Here is a 25,104-nt window from a genome sequence, read left to right on the forward strand (position 1 = left end):
TGACTCAGTATCCAAAGAGGGTCCTGATCTACCTCTCCTGTTCCCCCTGAGTTTCTGCCCACCTCTGCTCCTGAAAGACCGTCTATCAAGTGTGGTCAGTATGAGGTCAGATGTGGCCAGAAGTATGGGGGAGAACAGCCCTCCCTCCCCACAAGGCCACTGCCATCACTGCTGTCTTCCTTGTGGACAGTTCCTTGCTCCTCTCCAGACTCCAAAAGCCAGAGTCTGAGTTTTGGGGCCTGTACTGAGCACAAACAGGTGCTGTGGAGCATCTCACTGACACTGGGCACCCAAAGGCTCCGGGGGGAGGAGGCATAATATGTGTTGAGAAGTGGTTTCTCTATGTTGCTCTGAAGCCACAGAGCATCTGGGTGTTTGGACCCACAGCTACATATTTGGGGACTACTGAGCTAGCACCTTGCCCGGGGCGTGGGGCAGTTGGGGAAGATGGATAACCCACAGCACTGGTGTGTGCTGGGGATGCTCAAACCCTGGCAGAGAGAACCTTTTCCTGGGGTCTGAGGAATCAAGCCCAGCCTCCAGCCTCCACCCACACCGGGGACTCCCTCCACTCACAGTGAGAGCATCGTTCTAAACTGTCCCGGTCCTTCATACTTCTGCCTTCCCTTCCCCAGATCCTAGAACCTCCTTTCAGTGCTTTCCTTGTCCTCCAAGCTCCTTGCTTTGCCTGACTTTCAAGACCACTGGTGACTTCTCTCTTACAAGCTGTGGAAGCTCCTACATCAGATCCCCTGGGTTGACACATCTCTATGTCCTGTAGGGGCTGAGCCACACCTCACTCCTCCTCGTTCCCTAAGCACAGGAACCATCCACACACCCAACCTCCCCCATCCCTGCTCTGTCCTGAAGCCAGAGGTGCACACAGTGGGCCACGGTAAGGCAAGGTGCTTGTCGTGTCAACAGAGGGCAGGAATGTGCCCACTGACAGGTGTTCACCCACCAGCAGCTGCGCAGACACCATGTGCCAGAGAGGAAATGGGCACCTTTTATGCATTCAACGTGCAAAAGGAATAGATGGTTTACCTTAAGGACATCTTGTTTGCACTTTTCTACTTTGTCTTGCAACTTCTTAAGCTGTTCAGGGTTGAGGGATGGGTCGGCTTTGCTATTAGTTTCTCGCGATATTGCCAGCTTCTCCTCTTTGCATGCTGCATGGTAGGCTTTCTTAGCTGCTTCTACCTGCGGGGAAAATGAGTTCTGGAGTATCACATGCCTAAAAATTCAAGCTCCTTTCCAGAGGCTACACAGGCCTGGGGAGAGCTTGCACTATCAAAGGGAGAGGGGAAAATCAGGTACAGAACTGTAAATTCTGGAAAGCTTCAACAGGGAGTTCATTCGACAAGTCCTAACAGGCGGCTGCTTCATGCCAGGCACTGCTCTAGACACCGGAGGAACAGCACTGAAGAACATGGGTTCTCCTGGAGCTGACAGTCTGGTTAGGAGAGTAACTACAAGAAATAGTTAAGTTGTACACTCAGAGGCAAGATGTGCTAAGGAAAGAAAGCAAGGAAGAAAGCCAGGAAGAAAGCCAGGAGCACGTAGGGCTGGGCGGGAAGAACTGTACACAGCAGGGCTACAGAAAGCCACCCAAGATGACAAGAAGCAAAAATGTGACGGAGGTGTGGCTACTGAGAGTAGAGGATACAAAGATACAAAGCAGATAGGGTAGGATGGCAGCGCACGGGGTTAAGCACACACAGGACTAAGGGCATCCCAGTTTGAGCCCCTGGCCTCCCACCTGCGGTGGGGGGGTCTCTTCACAAGCAGTGAAGCAGATTTGCAAGTATCTATCTTTCTCTCTCTCTTTTCTCTCAATTTATCTCTCCTATCCAATTAAAAAAAGGGGGGGAGAGTTGGGCAACAGCACAGCGCGTTAAGCGCACGTGGTGCAAAGTGCAAGGACGGATGTAAGGATCCCAGTTTGAGCCCCCGGCTCCCCACCTGCAGGGGAGTCACTTCACAGGCGGTGAAGCAGGTCTGCAGGTGTCTCTCTTTCAACCCCCCTATGTCTTCTCTTCCTCTCTCCATTTCTCTCTGTCCTATCTACCAACGATGACATCAATAACAACAACTTAAAAAAAAAAGGGAGTTGGGTGGTAGCACAGTGGGTTAAGCGCACGTGGCACGAAGCACAATGACCCCCGTAAGGATCCCAGTTTTAACTCCCGGCTCCCCACCAGCAGGGGAGTCGCTTCACAGGTGGTGAAGCAGGTCTGCAGGTGTCTGTCTTTCTCTCCCTGTCTCCCTTCCTCTCTTGAATTCTCTCTGTCCTATCCAACAACAGCAACACCAATCATAACAACCACAACAATGATAAAACAACCAGGGCAACGAAAAGGGGAAAAAATGGCCTCCAGGAGCGGTGGATTCGTGGTGCAGGCACCGAGCCCAGCAATGACCCTGGAGGCCGAAACAAACACAAAGACAAAGATGGAAAGCACAAGAAAACGGGGTTGGGGGAGGTTGCAGGTGGCGGCTCACTCAGTTAACTGCGCAAAGTGTAAGGATGCGGTTCCCACCAGGTATGTTGATCCCCCTTTCCTTTTCAATTTCCCTCTGTCCTGTCAAATAAAAATAAAGTAGAAAGGAAAAAAAAAGATTAAGAAAAAAAAAAAAAGGAAATTAGTAAGGAAGAAAAACTAACAAGAGGGGAAGATGTTTGAAGGTAGGCCTAGTCATAGTTTCCATGTTTTAATGGGTATTTTATACACGTATGGTAGATACACACATGAATCTAGATACAGATATATATATACACTCAACAGAAACGTCCTGAGATCTCTTCGAAGTTAGAGATTTCCTTCGAGAGAAGGAAAATAAATTTATAAACATGGCCTCATGCAGGGAAATAATTTCTTTACAAATAGGGCAAGGACAGAAAAGAGGTGTGGCTAATGACATAAAAGAAGGGAACTGATATCATCATCATCATCACCACCATTATTTTATTTTATTGCCACAAGGGTTATTGCTAGGGATTAGTGCTTGTACAACAAATCCACCGCTCCTGGTGGTCTTTCTTTCTGTTTTTAACTTTACTTTTTTTCTTGATAGGACAAAGGAAAATTAAGAAGAAAGGGGAAGGAAGGAGGAAGAGAGGGGGAGAGAGAGACCTTTTTCTTGTACATACGGGTTTTGTTTTACCACTTGTAAAACTTCCTCCCTGCAGGTGGGGACTAGGGGTTTGAACCTGGATCCTCAGGCATGGCAATGTGTGAACTCAAGCTGATGTGCCACCACCTGTCCTCCTCCCCCTTCTTTTTTAAAATTTGAGTGGGAGGAGGAGACAGAGAGGGAGAGAGGGAGAGGGAGAGGGAGAGAGAGAGGTGTCTGTATCCTTGCTTTACTGCTCATGAAGCCTCCCCCAACAGGTGGGGAGCAGGGGTCTGAACCCAGGTCTCTGCACATGGTAATGTGTGTACTCAACCCAGTGCACTACTGCCAGACATTATAACCCAAAGACAGAGTGATTCCAGGGGATTCTGTGAAGGAGGAGAGCGGTGCAGCTCCTGAGAAAAGTAAGGTACAGGGCATGAGACTAAACGTCTAGTCATGAGGAGTGAAAGACCTGGTTAGGCTGTGGGGTGGGGCACACAGGACAAGTCGTCAGCTAGCCACAGCTGGGTAAGATTCAGTGACTTTGGTTCCTACTTAAAAAAAAAAAGTCAGTGTGACGTGTAAATTTAAGAGAAAACCCATATGTATAAGAGAAAGAAAAAGTTTTGATACTTTATACCTGCTCAAAGGAATTTTTAAAAATATCTCATTTCTGGTGGTCGGGCAGTAGTGCAGCGGGTTAAGCGTTAAGGATCAGCGTAAGGATCCCAGTTCGAGCCCCTGGCTTCCCACTTGCAGGGGCGGGGGGGGGGAGTGTCACTTCACAAGCAGTGAAGCAGGTCTGCAGTGGTCTGTCTTTCTCTCCCCTTCTCTGTCTTCCCCTCCTCTCTGTCCTATCTTACAATAATGACAGCAACGACAACAACAATAAATAATAACAACAATAAACAATAAGGGCAACCAAAAAAAGGGGAAAAATAGCCTTCAGGAGCACTGGATTTATAGTGCAGGCATCTGGGCTTGAGTTCCCACTCCCCACCTGCAGGGGGGGAACACTTCACAAGCAGTGAAGCAGGTCTGCAGGTGTCTTTCTTTCTTTTAAGATTTTATTTATTTATTTAAAGATTTTATTTATTCCCTTTTGTTGCCCTTGTTGTTTTATTGTAGTTATTATTGTTGTTATCGATGTCATCGTTGTTGGATAGGACAGAGAGAAATGGAGAGAGGAGGGGAAGACAGAGAGGAGGAGAGAAAGATAGACACCTGCAGACCTGCTTCACCGCCTGTGAAGCGACTCCCCTGCAGGTGGGGAGCCGGGAGCTTGAACCGGGATCTTTACTCTGGTCCTTGCACTTTGCGCCACGTGTACTTATTAACCCACTGTGCTACCACCCGACTCCCAGATTTTATTTATTTATGAGAAAGGAGAGAGAAAGAACCAGATATCACTCTGGTCACGTACTGCCAGGGATCAAACTTAGGACCTCATGCTTGAGAGTCCAATGATTTACCCACTGTACCACTTCCTGGACCACTGTCTTCCTTCCTTTTTTTATTTTTTTGCTTCCAGGGTTGTTGCTGGGCTCGGTGCCTGCACCACGAATCCACTGCTCTTGGATGCCATTTTTCCCATTTTGTTCCCCTTGTTGTTGTCATTATTGTTATTGTTGCCATCGATGTTGCTGTTGTTGGATAGGACAGAGAGAAATGGAGAGAGGAGGGGAAGACAGAGAGGGGGAGAGAAAGACAGACCCTTGCAGACCTGCTTCACCGCCTGTGAAGTGACTCCCCTGTAGGTGGGGAGCCGGGGGCTTGAACCGGGATCCTTATGCAGGTCCTTGTGCTTTGTGCCATGTGCACTTAACCCGCTGCGCTATCACCCGACCCCCTTTCTTTTTTTTTTAAGTTATATTTTATTTACTTATTTTTGTTGCCCTTTTTTTTTTTTAAAATCGTTGTGGTGATTATTATTGTTATTACTGATGTTGTTGTTGCCAGATAGGACAGAGAGAAATGGAAGGAGGAGTAGAAGACAGAGAGGGGGAGAGACAGACAGACACCAGGGCACCAAAGTAAAAACCCTGTGGTGAGGGGTAGACATGCGGCTTCCTGGGCCGGTGGGGGGTGGGGGTAGGTGGGTGGGATGGGACACAGTCCTTTGGTGGTGGGAATGGTGTTTATGTACACTCCTAGTAAAGTGTAGTCATATACATCACTAGTTAATTAATATGAGAGGGGAAAAATTAATTGTATGTCTCGAAGTTTTTAAAACACAGACTGAGTCTTCTTAATATATAGGCTGTGTATTTGATATGCGGACTCTCTCAAAAACCTAGACCAAGTAGATCAGAGGCAACCAGTGGCACAGCTAATTACAAGATACTGGGTACTATACAGCAAACCCTAACAAAAGGACTTTTCAAAGTTAACCCAATTACCAAATAATGTGATGATAACATTAACTATCCATTGTCTTTTTGAACCCCAAGACAGTAGGAACCTCACATCTCCACTAGAGAGCCTATATTTTTCCCAGTCCTGGAACCTTAGGATAGGGCCCACTTTCCCGCATGCCTCTCCCAATCCATATAAAATAATATTGCATATGCCGATCGCAACCTAATCAACGCAACGATTGCCACCTCAACATGCTTCAGCTCAGACTGTGTCCAGAGACTTCACGTGTGGAATGACAACCCTTCAGCTTCATTACTCGGGTGAGACCTTTCCTTTCATAGTATACTCTAATTCCATCCCAGGTGGATCACTTTCTAACAAAGTCCCAAAACCTAGATATACACCAGGTTCTGTGAGAGAGAGCATATGTTCACATATATCCATAAACAAGTGCCAAATACATACCTGAAAGCAGAAGTACACTAGAGTTTGCAGTGAGTACCCCGCCCCCCCCCCCCACACACACACACACTTCCTCTCCACTATTCCAAGCTTTGGGTCCATGATTGCTCAACAATTTGTTTGACTTTGTATGTTAACTCTCTTCTCAGCCACCAGGTTCCAGATGCCATCAGGATGCCGGCCAGGCTTCCCTGGACTGAAGACCCCACCAATGTGTCCTGGAGCTCTGCTTCCCCAGAGACCCACCCTACTAGGGAAAGAGAGAGGCAGACTAGGAGTATGGACCGACCAGTCAACGTCCATGTTCAGCGGGGAAGCAATTACAGAAGCCAGACCTTCCACCTTCTGCAACCCACAATGACCCTGGGTCCATGCTCCCAGAGGGATGGAGAATGGGAAAGCTATCAGGGGAGGGGATGGGATATGGAGATTGGGTGGTGGGAATTGTGTGGAGTTGTACCCCTTCTACCCTATGGTTTTGTTAATTTATCCTTTCTTAAATAAAAAAGAAAGAAAGAAAGAAAGAAAGAAAGAAAGAAAGAAAGAAAGAAAGAAAGACAGACACCTGCAGACCTGCTTCACCACCTGTGAAGTGACCTTGTTGCAGGTGGGGAGCCAGGGACTTGAACTGGGATCCTTACGCCGGTCCTTGCGCTTTGCGCCACCTGAGCTTAATCTGCTGCGCTACCGCCCGGCCCCCCTTTCTCACTTTCTATCCTTCTCTCAATTTCTCTCTGTCCTGTCAAATAAAAATAGAAAGAAAAAATATAGAAAAAGTGGCCATCAGGAGTGGCAGATTCATAGTGCAGGCACTGAACCCCAGCAAGAACCCTGATGGTAATATAAATAATATACTATAATAATAATAATAATAATAATACAGCGAGTTTCACATGAGAAAGATACACGAGGCAGAGCACCACTCTGGTACAAGTGGTGCAAGAGATAGAGCCAGGAGCCTTGAGCATGCAGGTTGAAGGCTCTGCCAGCGGAGCCATTTCTCTAGTCACCCAAAACAACCTTTCTAACTGTAGTAGATTAATTCCCTGAGGTTGGGAGAAAGTACTAGTAGCGGTTAAGAGTGCAGACTTGAGTTGGGAGACAGCTCACTACAAGAGCACATGAGGCCCTGGGTTCGAGGCATGGGAGCACTACGGATGGCACTAGGGAACTCCATGGACGGTGAGGTGGTGCTGTTTCTTCCTCTCTCAACAAATGAAGAATGAAAGCCTGGGCCTGGGCCATCTCTCAGCAGCATCATACACGCACCAGGACCTAAGTTCCTTCCCCAGCGCCTCATTAGAGAAGAATTTCAGTTCTGAACTTTACCACTAGTATGTGGTTCTGGCTCTGTTTCCATGACTGCAAAACGGGCAGCTGAGGACTGATTTTAATGAATGCACGTCAAGCACGGTCCCCAACTCGAATGCATGTTAGGAACATGGGTTCTGGCCCGAGAGGTGGTCCTTTCCTACAGGCTGCAACATCCAGTGTCTGAAGTGGTCAGCAGGGGCCCCTGGGGTACAGCAGGGGTGCTGCTGATGGGGAGGACCGTCGAGGCCGGGGGTTCAGGGCAAGTCAGGAAGGAAGCAAACCATAAGAGGGACACACCTCCTTCAGCTTCTTGGCCCAGGGCTTCTGCGCCTTTCGAAAGCCATCCTCGGCTTCTTTGGTTTCCTTAAAGCCACCCATCATCTGCTTGTGAAAGGCCTCCTTCTGCCAGTTCTTGATCTTCTCAAAGTCCTCGTTCATCAGTGAGGCCTTCACCTCCAGGTGCAGATCACTCACCCGCTCGGCCTCGGACATGAAGGCCATCCAGGCCCTCTCCACCGTACCATACTGCGGGCCTGGCACAGGAGAGAATGGGAGATGTCAGGCCTGGCGGGCCCCAGACAGGGACCCTGCCTTCAACCTCTCACTGTCGGGGTTTGCGGTCCAGGGCCTAGCTGCCTGGCTAGGAGATTTCCTTTGGGTTGCGTCAGATATCTTTCTCTCAGTGACTGTTCCTTTTTCAGTTCTGGGATTAAAAAAAAAAGAATAAGGAACTGAAGCTGGACTTGCTCGACATTCTTTTGTTAGGGAAACGGGGGATTATACACATTTCCTTTTAAAAAGTCACTGAGCTCTTTAAAAACTCCAATTTCTGCATCTTGGGAAGTTTCCATTTGCTTTTGGCTGCCTGGAGAAGGAAAGATCATCCGCAGTGAGCTGACCTTTCTCCTCCAGGCTGTTCTGAGCCACCCTCTGGACAACAAGTTTCTGAGATCCAGAACTCTGGAGAGTCCAGACCAGCATGAATTTGAGAAGTGCCAGTGGAATGGAGGACTGTCTTCTCAGCAGAATGGAGCCCTGTCTTGGGGGCGGGGGTGGTGGTGGTGGGGGTGGCAGAGCTGGAGACAGGAACCTGCTCTTACCCAGAAGGAAATCTCTAGATAGTGGTGTAGAGAGGCCTGAGGGGAATCTCTAGACAGTGGTGTAGAGAAGCCTGAGTCACCACGTTCACAATTCTCAGGAAGGAAACCATGCTGTGGTCAGTCACTTTGTTCAAGGGGAAGAGGGAGGACAGGGGGAGGGCAGGGGGAGGCCAGGGATGGAAACATGGGCACTGAGAGAAGCTGAGGATAAGAGAAAACTTCAGGGTCTATCCCCAGGGAGTAGGGATTGCACGGATGAGCACTGTGGGGTGTGTGTGTATGTGTGTGGGGGGGGTCCAAGTCACAGGCGGGAAGGAATGCTTTGCAAACCTCACAGAAGGGCTGGGGAGGGATAGTCAGCTGCTGTGTATAGAGCAGTCACTTGTCCCCAAGAAAGGGGAGAAAAGCCCACCGGCCTGTGTTGCCGGTAACAGGCACCCTCTCCCACATGCGTCACAGTTTTCCAGAACTGCCAAGATGCACCCCTGCCCCAATCATGCACTTGAGGTGCAAGGCCCCGAGAGAGTCAGGGACAGGCTCTGAGTGGAGGCTCCCTACCCTTCTCCACCAGCTGCCTCCAGCGCCGGGCCCACTCGGTGAGCTGCTGGGCATAGGCCTTCTCAATACGGGCCCGCTCGTGCAGGCAGTTCATGAGGTCGCTGCACAGGCGGTGGCCATCGTCAATCCGCTTCACAGTCCGCTTGTAGTTTCCGACCTGGAAGACAGAACTGTGTGGTGAGGACTGGGCTCAGGCTGGTCGGGGGCAGCCTGCCCCTCATGGCTGCACCAGCAGCCTCCAGGCCAACCCTGTTCCAGGGGCCTAGCCCAAGGGTCAGGGCACCCTACTACCCCCCCTTCCCAGTTTAAAAAGGGGCCCTCTGTTATTAGAGGACAAAGCCCCCACTTTCACCACAAGTAGGAACATATGATCCAGTGATTCAGAGCTTCTCAGTAACCATGCAGCCAGTGTCCATGTTCTGAGCAGGGGCAGGGAGGGTGATACACAAGTGGGTTGTAACAGTGGGAGGCATGGAGCTGAGGGTGCCACGGGGGTATAGCACGCAGACTAAGAGGCTAGGACCAGTTTCCCAGATTAGGTGTCGCCTAACTAGAATCACAAGGGGAAAGAGAAGGGAGAGAAAGAGGGGGAGGCAGGAAGATCTTTTGTAACCCAGATTGAGAGAATCTTACAATTCACAGACTCCCTTAGCCAAAGGCCTCCTGATCACTGCTGGTACACACAGGCTTTCAGCTCCCTTTGCTCTGAAGTCATCACGCACTGGATTATTGCCACTTCCCACCCACGGCGATGAAACTGCTTCCCACTGAGCACCTAGATGCACCAGACACCACACCGGGTGACTCACATCGCCCAGCACTGCCAGCCCTACACAAACTGGGCTAACTGTCTCCACTGTAAAGTCAGGACACTGAGGCTCAGAGAAGCTAAGCAGAAACCCTGAAGGTGCAGCGGCTGGTTCAAGCTACAGCAGCTATTCAAATGGCTCTGCTCTGCGCATGACAGGCTTCACAGCACAGCACAGCACAGCACAGCACAGGCTCTTGGAGGCTCTAATTGAGAAAATGATAATGGCTAGTTGTGGGGGGAAACAGAAGTGTTCAGTGTTTCATTATCTGAGCCGCTGACCTGAAAGATTCTGTTAGCTGCTAGTGTCCAGAAACCCTTTCTTCCTACTGTCGTAAAAACTCTTACTCAACATTTTGTCAGTTCTCCCATTTCTAGTAGTCAGTTTGTCTGATGACTCTCTCATGCTTCATCTCTATTTAGAATCAATCTGGAAGCTCCTGGAAACAGGAAGGACTCAGTCCAGCGTCTACAGAGAAGGAGCATAACCCCCTCTGCTGTCACAGCCTCTTGAACACGATTAGTGAGCCATTCCCATTACCTGAGCTCTTCCTTTCCTGAGCAAGCCAGCCAGGTGGGGAAGAGGTTATGGGCAGTGACAGATGACTTCGCAAAGGCCTGCTGGTCTGTGCTGGAATGGGCGATGGGGACTGTGGCCTTCCTGTCTGAAGCCTCAGCTCCAGATGGCTGAGATGACCCAGCCCCAAGCAGTCAGCATCCCGGTGGACAGCAAAACCCCTAGAACTCCGGGAGCCTTTCCTCCTCTGGCCCACGGTTATTTCCATTAGGCCTGCTGAGGGGAAAGAACAGCTCCCTGCAGACTCTTCCAGTCCAGACGCGGCCTCCTGGCCCTTGCTCCTCAGCAAGGAGAGCAGCTCGGCAGCTGATCAAAAACACAGAGGCCAAACTCAACCTTTCAACTCCATCCTTCAGCAGCCCCTTTGAGGCAGAAGCAGACATTTCACAACCAGACACCATGTGCTCACTTCCCTTAAAAATAGGGCCTTGCTATTTTGCAATTTTCAGCAGGATTAAAAAAAAAAAAAAGCAACTCAGCAGTGAGCTGGTAGCCTGCAGAGTAGCCATGCCTTAATTCTGCCTCGATGGGCAGCAGAGCCACGAGGATGTGGAGCAGCTGTCACCAGGAGCCTCAGTATTCACCATTGAAGTCTGCTGTGGACCCTGAAAGCCGGCCAACCCCTCCAATTTCCAGGACCTTTGGGAAAAATGTAGGAGAACAGATTTTTTCCTTTCAGGCAGTTCCTAAGGAGGAACATGCTGCCACAAGCCATCAGATCATCAGTTCATGTTTAAATGACAACTTCTGAAATGTGGAAAGCACCAAGAAATACAGGGACGGTGTTCCAAGGAGCACATGTTTTAGGTTTCTTTCCTAGGACTGTGGCCACAGCTGGGTCACAGGGACAAGGAATGACAACAAGCACTGACATACGCTGACAGTATTTGCCCTGCAGTCCTCTGCTCAGTGACAAGGCCACATATGGATTGGGTTCATGACAGGCCATTACACAAGGCCATTCATTAGGTTATCACTATCTCCATCTCCATAAACTGCTCTGTGAAGAGCTATCCGGTCTCCCCATGCCCCAGTAGTCTGCATGGCTAAGCCTGTCCTGAGCTGAGTAAGCCAGGTGAAGAAGAGGCTATGGTGGAGTGGTGGAAGGCTGTAAAAAGGGACATGTTTTCCTTTCTTTTTTTAAAAATTTCTTTATTGGCGGATTAATGGTTTACAGTTGATAGTAAAATAATACAGTTTGTACATGCATAACATTTCCCAGTTTTCCACGTAACAATTCAATCCCTACTAGGTCCTCCTCTGCCATCATGATCCAGGACCCGGACCCTCCCTCCGATCCCAGAGGCTTTTACTCTGGTGCAATACACTAACTCCAGTCCAAATTCTGCTTAGTGCTTTCTCTTCTGATCTTGTTTTTCAACTTCTGTCTATGAGTGAGAGCATCCCATATTCATCCTTTTGCTTCTGACTTATCTCACTTAACGTGATTTCTTCAAGCTCCATGGGGGGGGGGTGAAGAAGGTGAAGTTATTATTTTTAACAGCTGAGTAATATTCCATTGTGTATATAGACCACAGCTTACTCAGCCACTCATCTGTGTTGGATACCTGGATCTGCTTCCCTTTTGGAATCCAAACTTTTTTTTTTTAACTTTTTAAAATTTATTTTTAAAACTATATTTACTGGATGGAGACAGTAAAAAACCAAGAGGTAAGAGAGTGATAGAGAGACAGAGAGACACCTGCAGCCCAGCCTCACCACTTATGAAGCTTTACCCCCTGCAGGTGGGGACCAGGGGCTTGAACCTGTGTCCCCGCATATTGCAACAGGTGCCATACCACCCGGCCCCAGCCCTTGGAATCCAAACTGTTCTGCCCTCTTTGCCTCCTCAGTATCCCTCACCCAGTTAGAGCTTCCCTGGCTGCAAAACTATCCTTTTGAGCCAGTCTCCTGCTAGCCAACCCTCTGGCTTCCTTTCCTCTGTCCCAGGCCCCTGAGAATGCAGGGACAGACATTTTGGTTTTATGGAGACACTGAAGCTCCAATCTGGGGCTGGAGTGGTACTGACCCCTCTTAAGAAGCACCGAATAGCTGGAGCCAGCAGGCTGTGCTTGGAGGCAGTGGGTTTCTAATTACAGGTCCCGGGAAGGACTGTTCAGACATGTCGCACCTGTTCCCATTCCTCTTGCTGGCATGTGGGTGTGAGCAGTCAAAGCTTTCTGCAAGGACACTAGAGACATGCCCGGTTCTCTGACTCCATAGCCTGGTTTCTTGGCCAGCTCCTTTCTGTGGGACACAATGGCCAAAGACAACCCCAGGTGGGTGGGGACATAGTAAGTGCAGACCCACCTACACTCCGACACCCCGCCTGTCCCCCATAGCCCGCTGGGCCTGAGTGCAGGCTGTTATCTTGACCCCTGTCACAGGGCTCATCAGGTCAGGGGATCCACACTGACCTACTACTCGCTTTACATCCACCGCCCACTTTACTCTTTCCCTCTCCTAGTCCGTGACTCACAGGCATTCAAACCAAAGTCCAGGAGTTGGGCGGTAGCGCAGTGGGTTAAGTGCACGTGGCACGAAGCGCAAGGATCCCAGTTCGAGCCCCCAGCTCCCCACCTGCAGGGGAGTTGTTTCACAGGCAGTGAAGCAGGTCTGCAGGTGTCTGTCTTTCTCTCCCCCTGTCTTCCCCTCCTTTCTCCATTTCTCTCTGTCCTATCCAACAACGACAACATCAACAACTACAACAACAATGAAAAACAACAAGGGCAACAAAAGAAAAAATAAATAAATATAAAAATACATTAAAAAAACCCAAAGTCCAAGGTGAAACCAGTGGCCTACATGAGAAGTGGCAAGAGTGTTCCACAGCTCCTGCCCTCACACCCTGTGCTGCCGGGGCCCCGGGGCACTCAGGAAAGCAGCACCTCTGCCTGCCCATGGCTCAGCTCAGCTCAAGAAGCCCCAGCAGCCTCTGGGTCCCCATCACACCAGCCCCGGTGAGGTCTTAGCCAGGGAGTAACAGCCCTCATGGAGGGGGTGCTCTCAGGCCACACTGTCTCCCTTTCCAGTCTCTCTGCACAAGCCCCCAGAGAGCCTCACCTCCAGCTGCAGGAGCCTGCAGTGCACAGGACACCAGTGCCAAGATGGAGCGCACTGCATCTCCATTTTTCTTTCCCACCACTTGCCCTCCATTACCTTCCCTGGGGTTTGCCACACAGCAGGCACTTGGTAGTAAAGTGAAAGGGAACACCATAGAGGGACCAGAAGGAACAGCAAGGACCTTTCTGACTAAGGAGAGGGAAGGACTCCTTAAACAATTTTTTAAAAATATATTTTTATATTTATTTATTTCCTTTTGTTGCCCTTAGTTGTTTTATTGTTGTAGTTATTACTGTTGTTATTGATGTCGTTGTTGGTGGGATAGGACAGAGAGAGATGGAGAGAGGAGGGGAAGACAGAGAGGGGAGACAAAGATAGACACCTGCAGACCTGCTTCACTGCCTGTGAAGCGACTCCCCTGCAGGTGGGGGGCCGGGGGCTCAAACTGGGGTCCTTATGCCTGTCCTTGTGCTTCACGCCACATGCGCTTAACACACTGTGCTACCGCCCGGCTCCCAACAATTTTTTTTTAAAGTGTAGTCAGGGAGTTGGGTGGTAGCGCAGCGGGTTAAGCGCACGTGGTGTGAAGTGCCAAGGACCGGCATAAGGATCCTGGTTCGAGCCCCTGGCTCCCCATCTGCAGGGGAGTCGCTTCATAGGCAGTGAAGCAGGTCTGCAGGTGTCTTTCTCTCCCCTTCTTTGTCTTCCCCTCCTCTCTACATTTCTCTCTGTCCTATCCAACAACGATGGCATCAATAACAACAACAATAAAAAACAAGGGCAACAAAAAAGAATAAATAAATAAATAAATAATATATTTTAAAACAGCATAGTCAGAAACAGAAGGATGAATATGGGATGATCTCACTGTCAGGCAGAAGTTGAAAAACAAGATCAGAAAACACAAGTAGAACCCGAACTGGAATTGGCGTATTGCACCAAAGTAAAAGACTCTGGGGTGGGTGGGTGGGGAGAATACAGATCCAAAAAAGGTGACAGAGGACATAGTGGGGGTTGTATTGTTATATGGAAAACTGGGAAATGTTATGCATGTACAAACTATTGTATTTACTGTCAAATGTAAAACAATCCCCCAGTAAAGAAATTTTTAAAAAAAGCATAAAGATATAGGCCCGCGTACACATATGTACACACATGCAAATGCAGAGAAATCCTATTACATCAAAGGCTAAGGCTGGGTCAGCACATAGCCCCGGCAGTGTGTCTGTTTGGTCATGCATATGGCCCAGGCTAGAGGCTGCCCCCACCACACTGGAGGAAGCCTTGGTGCTGTGGTTGTCTTTCTCCCTCTCTCCCTCTCTCCCTCTCTCTCTCTTCTGGAAAAAAGTTGGCTAAGAGGGGTATATCCCCAGCGACAACAAAACTAAGGCTGTCTGTTCAGACACCCACAGCATGGCAAAGCTAGACGGTGGGCTGCAAACACTGTTCCACAATCTGCTGTCTAAGACTGGAGTCTGCCACGTCACCATGAAAAACACCAGCTCCTCTGTGGCAACAGGCAACCTCAGAGAGAAGTGGAACCTGGCTGAGTGTGTGTGAGGGAAAGCCCAGGAGTGGGGAGCAAGGAATAACCCCCCCAGACTGGAGAACAGGAAGTGCCAAGTATGAGGCAGAGACGGGCACAGTTGGAGCCCTGACTGTACGCCCTGTGGAAGAGCGTTCTGGGGCAGGCCTGGGACAGCCAGGCAGTGATCAAGTCCTACAACAAGGCAGCGATTTTACTTCTGCATTACATGCCACAGAATGTCCACCCAGGGGCCGAGATAGTAAGCAGGCAGGGAGTGTGCCTGACCAGCTGGGAGTGCCGCGGCACTGGGGAAGCACGATGCTCGCTCTGTCTGAGTGAGTGAGTGAAAATGTCAGCCCAGGAGCAAGAAAAGCATGTGTGTGACAGACCATGGCTCCACAAAAGGATGAGTCAGTCCACCCAGAGCATGGGGGCATGCACGTAGGAGGCCACTCCCTGGAGAATGTACAGGTGAAGGCGAGGAGACTCTAGGGGGGAGAGGGGAAGGTTTAGATACTGCAACCTAAATGCTCTCACAAACAGTGTTCAGTAGAGAGAAACGAAAGGAATGACAGTGGCCAGGGAAATCAAGTTTGCGTGCGTAAGGCTTCCAGCTGGAGCTCAGGTGCCACATGTACCAGAGTGGTCTTCTGGGCTCTCCTACCCCCTCTCCCCCGCCTCGTGAAACTTTATCTCATATGGAGTCCTTACTTAAACAACAACAACAACAACAAAAATCCCTGAATGACTGGGAACATGCTATTCCTGAATGTGAGTTCAAGTTGCACAGAAGGCCAAGACACACTTTACAAAAACACCTGCTAACAAGCTGGAACATGAGAAAGGGGGCAGGGACCAGACGGCAAGGGCAGGGAGAGAAGGTGCTGGAGGGTGTGATGAATGGGTTCCCAGCTTACCTGCCCCGATGCCCGCTTCCCACCAAGGCTCAGCTCCTCTAAGCTGAGGCTTCCCTCATGTCTGCTGTCCCTGCAGGGCCACCAAGATGGAACACCCACATCGCCTACACCCATATCGCCTGCACTTGCAGAGAGCCGACACCAACTCCCCACGATGGGCTCTTGCTGGCAGGTCCAGCCAGGGACCACAAGGGCCCTTCCACACACAGTGCCCATGCTCTGCAGTCACAGCTTGTCCCGCATCGGCGACATGGGCCTCATGCATGCCAGCTTTCCTACTTCAGGAGGCCGGCACGGCACTGACAACAGGCGCCATACACTGTGTGGTTTTCACCAGTGACAGCATCATAATGGAGCCCTCCACATGGCCAGGCAGTGTGCGGGCAAGTCCACATGTCCATAAGGCTCCCTTAGTCCTGTGACAATTCCAAGCAGCTGCTACTAGGATGTGCCCATTTTACTAAAAAGAGACTGAGATTTGAAGAGGCAAAGTCATCCATGACAGTACAGGCAAAGGAGGCAGAATTCACCTTCCAGAGCCTTCCTCAGGCTGAGTGCAGAGTACGGTGGGGTCAAGAATTCATGGGTTACTACTTTGTGATGTGTGTGTTCCAGTCAGCAGTCCCACGAGGCCCACCAGGTTCAAGACTAAATTGTGTACAGGCCCTGCTCCTCATTTCACTGTGTGCAACAAGACTCGTTCTCAGAACCCCAAATCTGGGCTGGGCGGTAGCGCAGCGGGTTAAGTGCATGTGGTGCAAAGTACAAGGACCAGTGTAAGGATCCCAGTTCGAGCTCCCAGCTCTCCACCTGCAGGGGGTTCGCTTCACAGGCAGTGAAGCAGGTCTGCAGGTGTCTGTCTATCTTTCTCTCCCCGTCTTCCCCATCTCTCTCGATTTCTCTCCGTCATATCCAACAACAACAGCTATAACAACAATAACAATAACAACCACAACAAGAGCAACAAAATGGGAAAAACAGCCTCCAGGAACAGTGGATTCATAGTGCAGGCACCAAGCCCCAGCGAAAACCCTGGAGGCAAAAGAAAAAAAAGAAACCCAAATCTGCAAACTATTAGGACTTGGATTTTACTGTCCAAGTGCCCACAAACCTTTAACCTGCAGCCCTGACAGCTCAAACTCCACAACTACTTCCTCCTCACCCTGAAGAGAAAGGTTCCAGCCTGATTCAGCTGTGCTGAGCTGACAACATAGAAGGGAAAGGTCCCACTGGTGTCCCTCCAATAAAATCCAGAGTTAAACATCTCATCTAAAGTGACTAAGTGTGCTGAGAGGCTCCAGGATTCTCAGTCAGCTTGAAAGGCAAGAATGAAAGATGACCCTTTGGGATTCCTTAGTAACAGCTCACAGATGGTGATGGGATCAGCCAATAAGCTATGGTAACTGTGTTTGAGTCCCGCAGCCCTGGCGATGGGATCCATGACCCCTGACCTTTCCAAGGCCACCTTCCCCTACCTCCTCTTATGAGGGGAGCACCCTGCCTGGAGACCTTGCCCAATCTGATGCTCTTCTCAGGGGGTGCTGACAGCACTGGGAAGGGGTGGGTTTACAGCACCACGGCCTGGGGCTCCTCCAGGTAAGCATGCTCTTGTCCTGGTACAGCCCCCACTTGACAGAGCCCGGCCATTTCTTCATCTTATCCACCGAGGGCAGAGTCAAGACCAGGTGACTGCCCAGGGTCTCCCCAACCCCAGGATTTCCACTTGAACAGAACACTAGTCGTGTCATTGCTTCAGAGTTTTGCTCCTATCCAAACTCCAGTTTTCAGTTTAACACCTGCTTCATCAAGTAAGAGAATGAAGAAAAAGCAGCTCACTGTCCTTTAAAAGTCCCCTTTCACAGTTTGATAGTTTTAAAAGAACAAATCCTAAATTTAAATGACTTTAAAAATCAATTACAATGTCAAGCTGTAGTCTAAGTATACAAAGTGACAACTAATAAATGGATAAAGTGGGAGCCAAGAAATTATTAGGTTGTCTGAAAAATCATGCTGTATTTACTTTCCCATTTTTTTCCCTAGGTAAAAATGCATCATGACCTTTCAGACAACCCAATACAACTCTCAGATCTAATGGAGCCAGAACACATACAAATAAATAATGTAGAAAGGAAAGATGTGTCTAGACAAAATTGTCTACAACTGAACCCTTTCAAGCCAGACACACCTGGTTTTTGTGCTTGTGGCTCAGATATCAATCAATAAAGGCCCCGAGAAGCCCTTGAACTGTTGATGCAGACAACACAGCACACACCCCACCTGGGAGCCAGAGCCCCAAAGACCTTGCCTGGAGCTGGTCATCTTCCCACAAGCACACGTGTGCACCATGAAAAAACTACCTACCTACCTTATCTATCTATCTCCCTCCCTCCCTCGTTCCCTCCCTCCCTCCCTCCCTCCCTCCCTCCCTCCCTCCCTCCCTCCAGCCAAGTGACTGGGGATTGGGAGAAAGAGCAGGAGCATGGACATGGATGACCCACCCCATCCCAGGCCACTGTCCCTTTTTATTCTCCCTTGTGTGTCAGGCAAATGCTTGCTGATGGCACCTCACTGAAGCAAAAGAACTGAGTGTGTGGCATTGACTGTAAGGAATACTTCTCTAGGAGAAGCTCCCAGGGGGGTAAAGCAGTGCCTGGGCCCCATCCCAGCCCCACCACCGACTTCCTGCAAAGCTGGGCTGTGCCAAACCACCTGCCCTCAGGCTCCCCACTTGTAAAGTGGAGTTGTATGGCTTGAGAGCATGCAGGGAAGCAGCGGCAAGGAGCTGCTGTTTGAGTGTTCAAACACTAGCCTTTACACCACTGCTTTTTATTCTAGGGTGTTCTGTTGGAAGTCAGCACTCCCCCAGAAAAGTACGAGTCTGTAAGATATGGCTTATGTGCACACAGCCCAAAGAACACAAAGGCACTCCTTCCTAGAGGCTGCCCTGACGCAGACACGCCCACTCAGGAGGGCCAGCCCTCTGCACGCTCAGTGTGGGAGCCGCACCGCCCGGCTTGTGACACTGTATTCCCAAAGCCTAGAATAGGGCCTGGGACATAGCAGGTGCTTCGTAAATGTTTACTGAAAGAATGCTCTCTGCTAATCAGTATTACATGCAATTTAATTGTATAATATGCATAATTTAATATGTATGTATTTTAATTCCAAATATCTGTTTGTGTCTTCTGAGCACAGCATGCCTTATGACCCAGCATTAAACTTTAACCTTTTTCTGAATTACTCAAACATTCAAATGATAATCATTCAGTCTGTCAGTCACTGTGCTAAGGCCTAGTACTTGCAGTTGCAGAGTTCACAACCTAGAAGTGAATGGTGATGGGATAACACACTGGCTGAGGCTGTGGGAAGCCTGCTAGCATGAGTGGGGATGACTTCTTGGAGGAAGAGCTTCCTGGGAGAGAAACGGAGGTGGGGGTCCAGGAAAGAATACCACCTGCAGTCCCTAGCCCCACCCCTGGCAGAGAGGCTGATCTTTGGGCACTTGGAACAGTTCAGCTTGGCTGGAGCCCGGTACAGGCCTCCGTCACAAAGGGCCAGGCTTTCCAGCAGCAGCTACACCTGCCCTGTCTTAGTCACGCTAAAGAGCATGGTTTATTCTGCAGGTGAGGTAGAAGGCTGAAGGCCCCACCCAGGGCAAGGAGTCACATGGGCTTGCTTTTCTGAATGTGCTGCCCTAGCAGCGGGGAGGAGAACAGACTGAGAGAACATGGTTTGGGAAATCAGCGGTCACGGCTCAGCAGACACCAGCTGGTTGAAATACAAATTATTTATTTAGACTTATTTAGAAACTTGGGTGGAATTAAGGCACGACACCAGGGTGCTAGGAGCTATGTGTGAGGGCAGTGGGGATACAATGAAGCTCTCGGTACGGCTTGCCTGTGCAGGCCTGCCTTGTCTGGAGAACAAAGCCAACAGTCCGCTGCTGCAGCTGAGCGGCAAGGGGCTGATCCATACACACCTTCTGCTCACAGCCAGCGCCCCACGCAGGCCCACCATGGCAGATGCCCAGGGCCGTGTAGGTGCCGAGCCAGACTCTCTGGAACCATGAACATGAGGAAGTGGCAGCTTCTACACATATCCCCTCCAAGGGTAGTGGGAAAGGTGCACACACTTCCCGGGAACAGCTTTCTAGACAAAGCAAGGATGCCAGAGAGGGAGCCACGGGCACGCTTTCTCTGGAGCAAGTCTGGAGCACCATGTGCCAACTTTTTATTTATTGGATAGAGACAGGCAGAAATCAAGAAGGTAGGAGGAGCCAGGGAGAGAGAGGGAGGGAGAGAGAGACACCAACAACACTGCTTCACCACTTGCAAAGCTTTCCCCCTGCAGGTGGGGACCAGGGCTCAAACCCTTGCATATTGTAGCATATGTGCTCAAGCAGGTGTGCCACCACCCAGCCCCCATGCCAAGTTTTTAGGACTAATGTTCCCAGAATGTTTTACAGTCAGATATTTATGTCCCTTTCATCACTGCTCAAGGCTCCTCAAAGGCTTTGTGCCAGAGGCCAGAGGAGCCTGGTTTCTCCCAGGGAAACGGAGACGGAGATGGAGACGGAGCTCTAGTTGCACACATCACTGACAGCTGCACTCAGCTCCTGCCTCAGGGCTGAGGCCAAAGCAAGATGGGGTTCTTGGAAGCCATCAGCTTGCCCTCTCAGCTCCCAGGGAGCTCTGTGAGATTCAAGCAGTGGCCCTCAGGCCTGCTTGTGACAGACCTGCTATCATGTGCCCAGAGCCTGCCAAGGGCAGAGGAAAGCCAGGATTTCCCAAGAAGAGCTTTTGCCATTTGAAAAGCCAAGGCTCTTTCTGGACACTGTCCCAGCCCTGGAGAGAAGACCCAAAGCAGGGCCTGGAAACTGAGGACTCGGGAGGTCTGCCTGCAGACTTCCTAGAAGCAATTGAGCTGCCCCACAACCCACGAGAAAGTCTGTGCCATTCTGTGGGGAGGATGTGCCCAGCTCCAACTTGCTGAAGGAGATGCCCACTTGGAGAACTGCTGCCACTCAGTCCAGCCTAGCCAATCCTGCTTGACTTCTCACCTCCAAGCAGGCCCTCTGCTCCCAAGAAATCAAAGTCCTCAGTCCTTGACGAAACCACACTCATTCCAGCCTCCGGACTGGGCTCCAGCCTGGAATGGTGTCCCTTTTCCCATATCAAAGTCCAGCCTGGCATTCCCTAGTGACACCAGCCAACATACACCGCTCTGAATTCTATGTTGCTGAGAGTCAGAGCTCTGTCATGGCCCCTGTCCTCAAATGACACAAAGGACACTACCTTTTCTCTTCCAGCTCCATCATAAACACCATCTGTTTTTCGAGTTTTGTCCTAAAGAGTTGGGTAATATGAAAAATGCCCCCTTCAAACACCCAGTAAACGCTGCTTGACGTCACTTCCCTGTAAGTAATCTCTCCTCCCATAGACTCGCTGAGCAAGCACTTGAGTGCTTGGTAAGTACCATCCTGCTCAACTACTAAGCCATCTTTTGTGCACTTCCACCAAGGGCACCCCGCTTCCCCATATGCATCCAGAAAAAACCCATAGCTCCGTGCACAATGATCTGCTTGTGTCTACCTCCTCCTTTGAAGAATCTACCTCAAAATGTTATGATCAAAGGCTCCTGGAGGGCAGGGTATGTCCCTCCTCTGCAGGCGCATGGCCAGCACACCCAGATGGTTTTGGAACAGCCCCTCCAGTTAGTACCTTTTGGTGGGAAGGAGTAATTAAACACAACAGACTTCCACCTGGAGGCTACAGGCCTTTCTTTTTTCTCCTCCTCTTCCACCTTCACTTTCACCTTCACCTTCACCTTCACCTTCACCTTCACCGGGGTTATTGCTGGGACTCAGTGCCTGAATGGCAAATTTCCCGGTAGCCATTTCTCCCCCTCCTTTTTTTTTTTTTTAACTGTATAGGAAAGATAGAAATTGAGAAGGGAGGGAGAAATAGAGAGGGAGAAACAAAGAGAGACACCTGCAGACCTGCAGCTCTGCTTCACCACTCATGAAGCTTCCCCCCAGCAGGTGAGGAATGGGGGGGGGGGCTTGAACCCAGGTCCAACTGCTCAACCCCCACCCTTTTTTCTTTAAAGACTTGTTTATTACCAAGAGTGAGAACCTGACTCCACCCACTGTCTTTAGATCTGTGCGCTCCTGGGTAAGAGCAGTAGGTGCCACCTTCCCCAGCAAAGGACACTTGCTGGCGGTGGGAGACGTGCGGTCGAGAGCACCTAAGGCATCAGACACCCAGCACCCAGAAGGGTTGGCCTGGCCCAAGGAAAGTTCCCTTCTCTTCACAGGTGCCCACCACAGAGGACAACCAGGTCATGGCTGATCTGGCACAATCTGAAGAGTAGTTTCAGGGGCAGCAGCACAGGCGAGCAGCGTCTGTCTAGAAAGCCAAGTGCACTGATCTCGGCATCCTTCAGGCAAAAGGAGGTGCTGCAGCTGAGAGTTTGACAGGAAGTTTAAGAGCCCACACCAATGACAGCACTTGTTAAACTACTTGATTAATAGATGCTGACAATATAAACTGGCAACATTCACCATTCTTTACAAGCTGCTGAAGACTTCTGTAATTGCACTATATTTAACTAATTTCCCAGAGCAGTTCTGCCATCATCTGGGCAATTAAAACAGCCCTGCCAAGCGCATCCTGCAGAACAGATGACACGCTGTGTGTGCTGGCAGCCTGCTTCCACATCAGACAGACAGCTGCTGGCTGCGCCTGTCCTGACACTCACACCACTGCACATGCTGCTACTTGACTCTCACAACAATATAGCAACACTCCCAGCCATCTCCAGCTTACAGATTGGGAAACTGAGGCAAAGAAAAATCAGTGACTTTGCTCAACAATTTGTTTGGCTTTGTATGTTAACTCTTCTTTTCAGTCACCAGGTTCCAGATGTCATCAGGATGCCGGCCAGGCTTCCCTGGACTGAACACCCCACCAATGTGCCCTGGAGGTCCGCTTCCCCAGAGACCCACCCTACTAGGGAAAGAGAGAGGCAGACTGGGAGTATGGATCGACCAGTCAACACCTGGTATGGATCAACATACAACGCATGTTCAGTAGGGAAGCAATTACAGAAGCCAGACCTTCCACCTTCTGCAACCCACAATGACCCTGGGTCCATGCTCCTAGAGGGATAGAGAATGGGAAAGCTATCAGGGGGAAGGGGTGGGATATGGAGATTGGGTGGTGGGAATTGTGTGGAATTGTACCTCTCCTACCCTATGGTTTTGTTAATTTATCCTTTCTTAACTAAAAAAAAAGAAAAAAAAGAAAAATCAGTGACTTGCCCAAAGCTACGCATATGTAAGAAGTGAGAATGCTGGGGAACAAACACAGGTCACCTGGCTCCAAAGCACACACGTGAAGATGCCCTGCTGCCTCTCCTGGCCCCTCATTCACAGAGTCTGTCTGTCTGTCTGTCTGTCTATCTACCTATTTATCTTTGTGTATTTGTGTGTGTGTGTGTGTGTGTGTGTTTTCCCCCCTCTGTGCCTCCACTTAGCTCCACCAGGGGCTGATTAAAAAGGCAACACCATCACGGTTGCAAAACAAAAAAAATTAGGCCCACAGAGATAGCTCAGTGGGTGAGGCATGAGTGTGGTCCATGTTTGAGCCCCAGCACCACATGAGAGTGCCAGGCCCCAGGATAAGCTCTGGTGCTGTGGTGTCTCTCCCTCTCTTTCTCTATCAGAATAAAAATGTTAGGGGGCCAGGAGGTAGCACAACAGGGTTAAGTGCACATGGCACAAAGCACAAGCTCCTGGCTCAAGCCCCCGGCTCCCCACCTGCAGGGGGGTTGCTTCACAGGTGGTGAAGCAGGTTTGCAGTGTCTATCTTTCTCTCCTCCTGTCTTCCCCTCCTCTCTCGATCTCTCTGTCCTGTCCAACAACAACAACAATAACAACAACAAAGGCAACAAAAATGGAAAAAATTGGCCTCCAGAAGTAATGGATTCATATTGTAGGCACCGAGCCCCAGTCCTAACCCTGGAGACAAATAAATAATAAATAAATTTAAAATTTGGCCTTGGAGTGGTGAAATTGTACACATGCAAGGCCTCAGTTCTAAAATAAATCCTATTTATAAACATATTATATTATATCATATTAGAAAAATATTCCATCTGAAGTCTTGGTTGAGTACTGAAAATAACAAGGTCCTGCATTTCTGAAGACCAGCCTCCCAGAAGCTCTAAGGGAGGCCTGCACAGCCAGTTTGGCTGCCCTGATGCTTCTGCAATGTGGGCAAGGCCACAGCCTACCTGGGTGCCAGCAAGCAGAGCAGCCAGCCCATCAGTGGGAGTAGAGGGGCATCCTGAATCCCAGTGCTGCCCGCAGGCACCTCCAACCTGCACCTTGCAACTGCTGGTCTCTAGTTTCACTAGCAGCCCTCCCCCCCATGGTGTGACACTGCCAGGGAACCCTGCTGCCCGGGTCCGAGACACGCCTGTGACCCTGTTACTCTTGCTGACAATATAAGATATTTTGGGGGAGGGGGCAGATGTGCCTCTCCGGCTAGTGAAATTTGAGCACCAGCTTGGAAACCCACCAGAAAGGCTTCTACTAGCTTAGGAACAGGGACAAGGGGAGTCCACATCATTGGTGCTTTGCAATTTACTCCGCTTCTTTTAACAAGTCAGCTCAATCTGGCAGCCTCTCTCAAGGACTGGGACCACCCGTTTTACAGATGAAGACCCTGCAGCTCGGGTCATTCAAAGCCCTCTCTGTCCAAGGCCACACAGAGTGACAGCATAGCTGGGGTCGGAACCCAAAGGCAAAGCCACGACTCCTCCTACTAAGCCCACTGTTGCTGAGAAAGTTCCAGGGGGTACTGACATGAGAGCAGAAGTGGATCAACAACAAACCTTCCTCTAACCAGCAGGCAGGAATGTAAGTGGGGTTCAGGAAGAGTGAACCCTCCCCCTAACCAAAAAAAAAAAAAAAGAGAGAGAGAGAGAATAGCAGCAAATAAGGTAATCAGGAAGGGAGTTCCCCACTGGCACAGACAACAGGAAGATGCTCCAACAAACTGTTCCAGATCACGCTGTCCAGCTCTCCGGCCACTTGCTTACACTGTCAATCACTGTTGGTCATTTTTTCCAAGCAAAACCCAAAAGCAACACTGCCTCTCAGGTCAGCCCAGTGATTGGTGGGATGGCATCTAGTAGATCACCACCAAATATTAAAAGGAAGATGTAGGGAGTCAGGCGGTAGTGCAGCAGGTTAAGCGCAGGTGGCGCAAAGCGCAAGGACCGGCGTAAGGATCCCA

The 25,104-nt window shown here is 50.0% G+C and overlaps 1 protein-coding gene across 4 annotated transcripts in view; it reads right to left on the reverse strand.

The window, feature by feature from the left end:
• Positions 1-25,104, reverse strand: part of PACSIN2 (protein kinase C and casein kinase substrate in neurons 2) — a 121,993-nt gene that overhangs the window by 14,439 nt on the left and 82,450 nt on the right. For all 4 annotated transcript variants that reach the window (XM_060189093.1, XM_016188310.2, XM_007523446.3 and 1 more), the window contains 3 exons: positions 8,910-9,066; positions 7,549-7,784; positions 1,045-1,200 (listed from right to left, as the gene is read on the reverse strand). In XM_060189093.1, the coding sequence (XP_060045076.1) occupies positions 1,045-1,200; positions 7,549-7,784; positions 8,910-9,003 (486 nt within the window). In that variant the 5' untranslated portion in view covers positions 9,004-9,066. The remainder of the gene's footprint in view (positions 1-1,044; positions 1,201-7,548; positions 7,785-8,909; positions 9,067-25,104) is intronic.

The sequence above is a fragment of the Erinaceus europaeus genome, chromosome 4 (genome assembly GCF_950295315.1).
Source record: "Erinaceus europaeus chromosome 4, mEriEur2.1, whole genome shotgun sequence".
Taxonomy (NCBI): domain Eukaryota; kingdom Metazoa; phylum Chordata; class Mammalia; order Eulipotyphla; family Erinaceidae; genus Erinaceus; species Erinaceus europaeus.